Source organism: Coregonus lavaretus, assembly GCF_964263955.1.
Source record: "Coregonus lavaretus genome assembly, chromosome: 24".
Lineage (NCBI taxonomy): Eukaryota > Metazoa > Chordata > Actinopteri > Salmoniformes > Salmonidae > Coregonus > Coregonus lavaretus.
In genome coordinates, this window is record NC_140011.1 from 35,732,486 (window position 1) to 35,742,258 (window position 9,773).

Below are 9,773 nucleotides of genomic sequence, written 5' to 3' on the forward strand. Positions count from 1 at the left end.
AAAACACAAAGTCAGTTCCACAATTTGAGTTTGAATTTGAATGGAAAAAGTCAAGCGGAAGCTGGATTGGATGTTGAATTGGAATATGAAGCGCTACCAGTTTATCATTAATTTTTTTATATAATGCACAGAGATGAGATATGTGAATCTCAGTCTACCAAAACGAGTAGAATTTTAATAAAATTATATTTAACCATATTTCCTGTCCTTTGTTATACCATTCTCATTCCAAGTGGAACTTACTCCACCCTTACAAAAACATTGCAGTTTTGAAACCGCAGTAAAAGTACAGTAACTGCAGTCAACTGTGGTAGATATACTGCACTGTAACTGCAGTTACATTACAAAATAACATATTTCGGACGCAGTATTTTCAGCATTCTGCAGTTATACTGCACTCTGACAGCAATCTTTTTTCGTAAGAGCAACTCTTGAAGAGTAAGAGTGGGTGGTGGTCCTGCAGCCCTCCTGCTTACTACCCTTGTAGCAAACCTATATTTCTACACCCATTATTCCCCAGCTTCCTTCAGCTGTCAAACCTTTGTGACACTTCTGGGATGCAACCGGTCCCCTCCTTTTACGGTGACATTGTACAACCAATCACAGGAAAGGACATGGCTAGCCAACAGTACAGTGCCAACGGCTTGGCAGACTGGTGATTGCCAAGGAATGCATTTACAGCACGCCCAAGAGAGCAGTTGTCTCTCCACCTCTCACACTTCAGTACATTTCCTTCGATCACTTTTTTCTATGTGTATTGTTGTGTCTGCATTTAGACAGGCAGCCCAATTCTGAACTTTTTTTCACTAATTGGTCTTTTGACCAATCAGATCAGCTCTGAGAGATCTGATGTGAAAAGATACTTTCATACTGTATGATTTTCAACAAGACTTGATTTACATAAAAAGCAGCTACATCATTGTATCCATTAATGAGAATCAGTCTATAGAATTTCCCAGCTATATTCTGATCACTGCTTTTTCCTTTAAGCTTCTATTGGAGTAAAGGGACACTCGTAATAAAGCCTCTATTTTACATTAACCTTGATATGAAATTGGTGACACAATGTGAAATGCTAACTAGATCTCCCCAGTCCTTATGAAACCTACGGTACAACACAGACAACTCCACACAAGGCATGTCCAGCCATTTATTCGCAATATCTTAAACAAAACAATGTACATAGGTTCAAATGAGCAGGACATGAAAATGGCATCAGTAGTTTTTACAGGTTGAGAATTAGACTTGAGCATCATATTCAACAGCCCTTGGGGAATCGTCTTGAAGACTGCTTCTACATTACAGCAAAAAAAATAAAGTTTCTCTAAGCACTGGGGGAAAACTAAAAGTGGTACTGGTAACTATGAAGAGGTAAAATCTTCATAATTTCATTTACACGATATGAGAGCTGTAACATGGTTGTGAAATCAAAAAACAATGTCCATAATAACTACAGTCTGGAAGACTAGAAACTGATAGCCTATTCTGTATATTTAAACACATCTTACGTAAACAGTCAAAAATAAACAGTGTAGCTGTATTTTTCTGATGGACTCCTGACGACAGGGAGAGTTCCATTGGGGGACCATCTCCAGGACAAAGACGCAACCCAAGGCCAGGGGGGGAAAGGGTGTGTAACACTGATCTGTGCCCTCGGTCCCTCTAGTTTGATCACCAGCGGCGGTAATTAGACCCTCTGTTGGGGGGTACATGTTGTCGCATCGTAGGCATGTTACGGTATTTGGACAGAATGCTCTGGCTTTTCCTGAACACTGGCCTTTGAGAGAAGGGACGTGGCACAAAGCCTCCCTACAAAGGGGGGAAAGATCATTTCAACCAAACCAGTCAGAAATGCACCGTTTTTCAGTGACCTACAGCTTCATCCACCTGATATTACTACCTACATTCTCAAAAGGCCAAGAGGCACACAAACACAGTCAGTGGGCTAAGACAAGCCCTACTGGCCACAAGTTATAAGAGGAGCTGTTCAAAAAGGGTACATACCATGAGTGGCTTCCTAGAGGGACCAGGCGGTTCAGGGCTTGGTCTTCTCTGGGGAGGAGGACCTGGTTTGAGATTTGGGCTGGTGGGACGGAAGCTGGGTCTCTGTGGGACATACGAGTAAAGGATGCCCATACATGGTGGAATGGAGTTGATCAAGAAATGTAATTGCTCACATATGGTGCCAAAATTATGGGAGGAAACATTCGACATATAGTATCCTTCGACGGCCTACTCATTTCAGTAAACATGTTACCACTCCCAAGACTAAAGCTATGAACACTCAGCTTTCAAAGAACCCAGTCAACATCAGGAAGTTCTCACCTGTGGTGGTCCTGGTTTCCTGAAGGGTCTTTCAGGTCTGTGGTTCTCCTGTGGCACGTTCGTTTGCCTAAAATAAGTAAAAAGTGAATTATCTGAATATTACCCTGAATTAAACTAGTTATTAGTGTAATGCCACATCCATTGTGTGATGCATGATCCCATGTAGCTCATAACCACTGGCCTCAAAGATTTAAACCAATAAATTGGTTATATTCCATGCAATACATTCATAACAATTGTCACTTCACATCAAATATTTTACAGTGATACTCATTCATTTCTTATATTGGTGGATTACCTTTCCGCATATCTCCGGTCTCTTGGTGAAGGGGAAGGACTGGAGTCATGAATTTTAGAGAAGCGTTCATTCAGCGTAAGTTGTTCATCTGAATTGTAATAGCGCTCTGAAAAGTCAGGAGGTGAGAGTGAGTAAGAGAGGTCTCATTCTCATAATGAATTATCTTTAATTCACCAAGAGACGTCACATTCCTGTTTTGGGGCATCAAACAAACTGTTAGCCACAGACAAAATGAGACTAAACCAAATTAGGGGTCACTTGCCAGTTTTGTTCTTTGGTGTCCTACTTCTATCCCTTGGGGGGCTGTCCTTTGAGCTTGAGTTAGTCCCAGGTGCCTGCCACTGGGACACAACGACTAGGTCACGAGCCAGCCGTTTGTCTATAGAGGAAGGGCTGAAGCAGGACCAGCCAAGACAGAATGACAAGAGATGAGCATCCCATCAGTAGAGCCTGTGAGGCCAGGTTTGGTAAGCAGTGGAGCAGAACATTACTACTAGCATCATCTTTAGATGTTGCCCTGTAAGTGAAAATTCCATCAGTCTAAATAATGCCCTGAAAAATGTAAATGGTTTCATTCTGTAGAACAAAACATTTAATCTGAAAAAAATTGACAAGAACAGATGTTGGGGGACATGGAAAGAAACAGAAATGAGAGAGTTCTGTGGGGAAGGCTACATTCACATAATTACTCATGAAAATACATTAATTTGTCTACATGTGGAATAGAATTATGATAAAAGCTGATCATCACTCAGGTACTTACAAAGAGCATGTAATGTCCATGTTTTCGTAACGCTGTAGTCACTGAACCCTGAATCCACCTGACCTCCCAGAAGCTCTCCTCACAAATTCAGAGTGAAAAGTGACACGTATGAATGGAAAAGTGATGCCGAAATCTCTGAGGAACTGGTCTCTTGCGGTCCAGATTTTCACTTGAAGCTGGACTCGAAAGGCTGTCAATTGTCTTCTCCACTTCATTACTATTGAAATAATGATGACAAAGGGAGATGAGTAATCTGTTCAGCCAAACGGGCCATCTATCCATGATTTCCCTGGTGATCTTCAGTTCATCTTCATCCTTACTCGTCTTCGTTAAGTTCAGTCTCACCTTCCAAATCTCAACCCCTCTTCAATCGCTGGGCATTCAATTTCAAAGGGGGATGATGTTCTTGTAATCTTGCACTCCTGTCTGGTGCAAGTAGTGTGATGAATTCAGCTCGAGATGGTCGGTGTTCAACTTGTACATCTTCAGTCAAAACCCAGTAGTACACTCGAATAAACAAGCCATATACAGAGCAATTGTTGTAAAGCAGCTTGCATGGAATCCATTGTTTGCTTGTAAAACATCCAATTGTTGTACTTGTAAGGCCGCCATCCTCTGGAAACTTGCTGTGTAGAGATTAGATCCACTGTGTAGGGAACTGTAGTCCACTGCATATGTTCTGTATACACAGATTTGATGTATTCTTGCATGCAGAAAAAGTCCACTTCACTGGCCTAGCCAGATGAAGTTCAGTGTGCTGTTAATGTACAGAGGTGTGGTCCATTATCGCGTCAGTCCTCAGTTTGCTTCTTGAAGGTAGTCCCGTGTAGCTCAGTTGGTAGAGCATGGCGTTTGCAACGCCAGGGTTGTGGGTTCGATTCCCACAGGGGCCAGTATGAAAATGTATGCACTAACTAAGTCGCTCTGGATAAGAGCATCTGCTAAAATGACTAAAAAGGTAAATTGTACATTAATAATTTTTAGATATTGAGTAAACTGCACGTCTACATCTAAGAAATAAAAGTAGTATTGTATAATCTATGTATTACCACAGCGTAAGGTCCCATGTGGCTCAGTTGGTAGCGCATGGAACTTGGCCAGGGTTGTGGGTTTGATTCCCATGCGGGACCAGTATGAAAACGTATGACAAGTTATGCACTCACTACTGTAAGTCACTGGATAGGAGTCTGCTAAATGACTCAAATGTTGTTGTTTTTTTACAGCAGCGTCCACTCCTCTCTCCGCTTTATGGCCTCAGAGCTTCTTCCTCCTGTTGTTGTCAATGTTAGTATCATGCACTATCCCCAAAGGTCCTCTGGACATTATCTTCATGGAAGCTGGTGCATATTCCAATGCAATTTTAATGTTATTGCTCAAACTGACAGATTGTGTAACCTGAACCAGTATGACAGCTTCCAGTTTCAGAGCCTTCTATATGGTGATCAACATCAATCTCCTCCTTTCCTTTGAGTCATGCATGTTGGTGTGCAACGACTGTGGCATTTCATCTGATATAAAGGGCATGTCCTCAGTTCTCTTGGTAGCAGTCCTCTTCATGGATGAACTGCTCTTCTGAACTTCTGTTGTGTCAGCGGGTTGTGTTGCGTCTGGCATTGTGAGCATGTTTCTTCAACTTTTCCACTTGGTCAGTGAAGAGCACCTCTCTAGAAGCTCCTCAGAGCTCCTCTAGCTTCAGACCCCAATAGCATTAGAGGGACAGGCCTCCCAACACAAATTGATTTTCTAGTATCTTTCAATGACATCGTTTTGAATAGGCACATATTAATTCAACGTTGAATGACTGGCGCCCAGAAAAAACCCTTGTGAATTATTTTGTTCACTGCCAGCCCACTTGAAAGTGCAACCCCGGAGGTCTTTGGATATTTGATTTCAAAACTTAACTGAAACAGGACATCACTGTAACTCCATTTCCTCCATCACAGGAATATGGCTGTAAGTTGGCATTCCCTTCATATTCAGATATCTTTGAAGCTTGACCTTCTAAACATCATCACGCCCCTGCTCCCAGAGTGAGAAGGAAGATACCGTACCTGTGTGTGCTCAAGGCTCGGTGAGAGTCCACCTGTTCCTTCTGTAACTCTGAGTCCCTGGAAGACTTGGTTGAATTGGCTTCTGGGTTGGGGGGTGACTGATGGGGCATCGGCCTCTTCCTCAGTGGGCCAGCCTTTGCTTGGAAACGCTCCCTCCGAAGAGCGAACTTGGATGGCGCATTTCCCCAGGACGTATGCGGCCCTTCCTCTTCATGGATCTCTGCTCCTTTGGGCCGAGGTGGAGGTGTTTTGAGCCTCATCACCGACTCCGCTCTCATTTTACGCCCCTTCAGCAAGCGACTCTTGTCCCTGAATGACAAGGGACGGCCGCCAAATCCCCTAGGGGCGTTGAAGTAATGTGGAATCTCTATCCGAGGGCGCTTTGGGTGACCATGCTCCAGATCAGGGCCTGCAGGAGGCATCCCACGCTCCTGGAACTTCCGCTTGTGTGGTGGTCCACTTGGCCTTTCCTGAGGGCTGTTCTGGTGGAAAGAGGACGACGACCGACCTCCTTTCCATGCGGGGGATTTGTGGGGAGGGTGGTGAGGGCTGCCTTCATGTGCCCACTCAGCGCTGTGGCGTCCGCTGCCCTCCCTCTCCCGTCCCACCACGCCATGCTGCTGCCTGGGATCTCGCTCAGCAGACCACCTGCACATCCATCACAAACAATACAAAAAATGATTACATTGGAAGATCCATTATCGTTTGAAGTGGGAAACGGAGGTTTAGCTTTTCTTTATGCTGCCCCTTCACCATTATGCCATGATACAGGTAGGAAAGTAAAACTTTCAGAGAGAATATACACTTTCCAGTGGCAGGTGACTAGTAGTGCATTAACATCAGATCACTGCATTTTACTGTTTATCAGCATTGTAACAATGAATGATAATTTAGACCTCTGACGCAGAGGACTACGCGAGTTTACACTTTTCCCCCTCCATTTATATTACCCAGCCAATACTGCATCTTCACTCCTGTACCTCTCTGGATAAAGACCTCTGCCATGAAACTCCCGTGGCTTTCTCTGGGGGGAGCCAGAGGGCCCACGTTCACCATTGTGTGGTCGTGGAAAGGGCCCTGGCCCATTCCAGCGCTTCCCCCCACGACCTTGGCGCTCAAACTGCCTCTCCCTGGGGCTATGATGCGGCCGGGCACCCCAGCTCCTGTCCTCTTCGTGGGAAGGACTTGGGCGCTTGTGAGTTGGGCGCTTGTGAGGGCCCCTGAAGGAACTGTGGGGGGACTGTGAGGGTGGCGGCCTCCTGTCAGGAGGTTGGTTATGGTAATGGCGTGGTGAGGGGGATCTGTGACCCGAGTGGTGTCCCTGGGGCCCTTGGGCAGGAGTGTGCGGGGAGGACCTATGCTGTGCTGGGGGGGGACGGTTTGGCCTGGATGGGGATGGCCTCCTGTGGCCATGATGGGGCTCCGCTTGGGAGGGGTATGTTTTGAAGGAATCCTGGTTTTGGGACCTCCACTGATTGAAAGGTCGCTCCCTCCGTTCTCCCATCAGTGGGGGCCTCTGTTCTCCCATCAGTGGGGGCCTCTGTTCTCCCATCAGTGGGGGCCTTTTGGCAAAGTGAGCACGTCCTCTGCCTCTGGAATCTCTCCAGCTTGGAGGGACCTTTCCTGAGTGGCCCCGGAATCCTCTCTGACTCCTGGGGTGGGGGCTGTAATTCTCTTCATGTGGCATGTTGTTGTAGCCATCTGAGTAGGGCCTGTTGAATAACAAAACCAAGTCTTGAAGAAACTTGAACCATCCACACAATTCATGTTATTTATTTCATTAGCCATGTCTAGTTTACACGATTAAAATAGATTGACTAAAAAACACATTAATTTATATCGCCAATTGTTAGTTTTCCATTATTATAAACTGCCCCTTTTGTTGTAGTTTAACTCTGCAACAATCCTGCACATACCTGGGTTTGAACCGAGGAGGTCCGGGGTGAGGTCTGACCATCTTTGGCATACACTGAATAATCTGTAGACGAGAAATAACGTTTTTGCATTTACATAGGTGCCAGTGAGTTGTAAAAAGAAGCCTAACTAGCTAGCCGATTTAGCGAAACTATAGTTAGCCAATTTACACTAAGTATATTTAGCTACTAACGTTACACTCGGAGAAATAAGTACCGTTAACTAAACCATAACGACCTTTGCGGCCATTTTAAAAAGGCACATGTTAGCCAGTGGCTTGTTAGCTAGCTAACGTTAGCTAACCCGGGTTGTCAGAACAGTGCGAAAGCGGCTAGCTAATTAGCTAACGTTACAGCTGTAACGTTATGTAACAGTTGCTATAAAAACTAGTTAGCAACCTGTAGGAATTGAGCTTTACGAGTGGGGGAAATGTGGAATAACGTTATGACTATACGCAGTGTGCCAAACAATTTCGACTATAGTAGGCCAGATTATGATATCAGTAACGTTATATTTTGATACCGTCTCGCCAAACACAAGTCCACCTAGCAGCTAGCTAAATAAACTAACGTTAGTTGGCTCACGTTAATAAACAAACATTGCGGTTTACAAGATTAAATAGCTAGCTGTTATTGTTAAAATAAAAATAATACATTGTTACACTAAACTGGCTAACGTTAGCTACCTAAACTCCCAAACGATGTGTTGGCTAACGTTAGTTATGCTAACGTTAAGTAACTAGCTACGTCTCTATAAAGTTGACTTGCTCTTGCATACCTACACGTAAAACGAGTTGTTTGTAATGGTACATTTTAATAGTAACTTACCTTTCAGTTTGTTTTCAACTAACGTTACTTTCAATTTTGTCATCGACACTAAACGCCTTCGTTCTTCTACAGTCACGTCCTACGAAACTGCTTTGCTAAAGTCAAGTGATGACGTAGTAATGCACATAAATGGTGGTGGCAGCGAGGGTGTAGCGCTGCAAACCTTATTATACCCAGTCAAACATTTGTAAAACTAACCCTCAGTGCCGCAAACACTCGAGGCACAGATAGAACAATGAGACAGATATTTCACCGGATGTATAAATGTGAAGCATCCGCTTGGTATTTACGCTAACTACCAAATATGGTAGTGAGAAGAAGCCCAGTGGCCGGTAGTGAGAGAAGATGGACCGATGAATTTTGGCCGACATTATACTAATTTTCTCATCGATGAAACATTTGATCTCAATACAGTTTTCAGTTCCCAAAACTAAAATATGTAACAAACAGAGTGGATTAGTCTCTGTAGAATTTACCCTTTGCCAAAGTTTTAAAAAATGGTGTTGTTTAGAGTGCAAAGGCGAATTGAGTTACTGCACACGCGCACTTCAGAGTAGGCGTTCCTTAACGGAAATATGCAAATATATGCTAGAACGCGCCAATAGGAACTCGGTAGCTCGTGCTTGGCTCTGCCAATTTCCTTGCTTGTTCTGCCCACTATGACTCGTTCGTTCACGTTTGAAACGATGGGCTTTGGTTTATCTTGGTTTAGTTATAAAAATCTTTGCATAAACTGTCACTCAGAAACCTTTTTCTTCTATGGTGTTATGGCAGGCCGCAAATAAGCGTTAGAGGTGCATGCGGCCACCTACTGTACGGGTGGTAAACTATAGAAAAAATATCCATTGTAGGAAAAAAGGTGGAAAAACCTACATCATACAAAATACAAAAATTCACATATTTAAAAAAAAAAAACACATCCCACATCTTCAGTCACATTCAAATTCAAGTCACATCCCTACACAGGCTCAGGGGCCTGTGAGAGGGAACATCATTTGACAAGATTTTTTGCAATGCCTCGGCTGCAAACTCACTAAGCCCCAAAAAGCGTTCTGCTGCATTCACAATAATTCAAATGTTCTCTGATTTCTTCTTTGTTTGTGCTGTGCAGTTTATGACCATTGCAATAAATGCTACAAAGTCCACAATGTAATATATCAGGATCCCTTGATTGCCGAGAAACATTCACTGGTGCAGTCTCAATTACTATTGTGTCTTCAACGCCACTCGCTCCTTCCACTCTTCTCACAGTCTCCAGATAGGAGACACGCTGGACAGCCCTGATTCTCACCACCTCTGTCTCCTTCCCCCTAACAGGGCAATCCGGGGACTCGGGCTCATGTTCGCCACCACAGTTGCAGCATATAACCTCAGCTGGCATACAATATTCGCCCCGTCTGCTTACACTTGATACATGCCCAAATCTTTTGCATTTATAACACTGGAGGGGCTTGTGCACAAAAGCCTAGTTTTACATGAGAAGGGAGAGACTCATCAAAAAACAATAATATGGACAAAGTGGCTTCCCTTACACCATCCACCATACAGGTCAGTCTACGTGCACCAATCAAATCAAATCAAATTTGATTTGTCAT

At 44.0% G+C, this 9,773-nt stretch overlaps 1 protein-coding gene across 2 annotated transcripts; it reads right to left on the reverse strand.

The window, feature by feature from the left end:
- Positions 1 to 1,136: 1,136 nt before the first annotated feature.
- LOC311100216 (uncharacterized protein) lies at positions 1,137 to 8,296 on the reverse strand. Of its 2 annotated transcripts, none has more exons than XM_084141032.1 (9): positions 8,179 to 8,296; positions 7,354 to 7,415; positions 6,388 to 7,149; positions 5,438 to 6,085; positions 2,886 to 3,016; positions 2,624 to 2,729; positions 2,326 to 2,392; positions 2,005 to 2,106; positions 1,137 to 1,809 (listed from the first exon to the last, which is right to left on the reverse strand). In XM_084141032.1, the coding sequence occupies exons 2-9, from the start codon at positions 7,401 to 7,403 to the stop codon at positions 1,672 to 1,674; spliced, it is 2,004 nt and encodes a 667-aa protein (XP_083997158.1). In that variant the 5' UTR covers positions 7,404 to 7,415; positions 8,179 to 8,296; the 3' UTR covers positions 1,137 to 1,671. The 2 variants fall into 2 exon arrangements, with proteins under 2 accessions (XP_083997158.1, XP_083997159.1); XM_084141033.1 differs by having other exon boundaries at positions 6,418 to 7,149; positions 8,179 to 8,283.
- Positions 8,297 to 9,773: the final 1,477 nt, after the last annotated feature.

Excerpts from the sequence above, each read along its gene's own strand:
- LOC311100216 (XM_084141032.1), bottom strand. The coding sequence starts at position 7,403 with ATGCCAAAGATGGTCAGACCTCACCCCGGACCTCCTCGGTTCAAACCC. Across the intron at positions 7,150-7,353 it reads CCTCCTCGGTTCAAACCCAG|GCCCTACTCAGATGGCTACA; the intron begins GTATGTGCAGGA and ends GTTATTCAACAG. Across the intron at positions 2,393-2,623 it reads GACCGGAGATATGCGGAAAG|GCAAACGAACGTGCCACAGG; the intron begins GTAATCCACCAA and ends TACTTATTTTAG.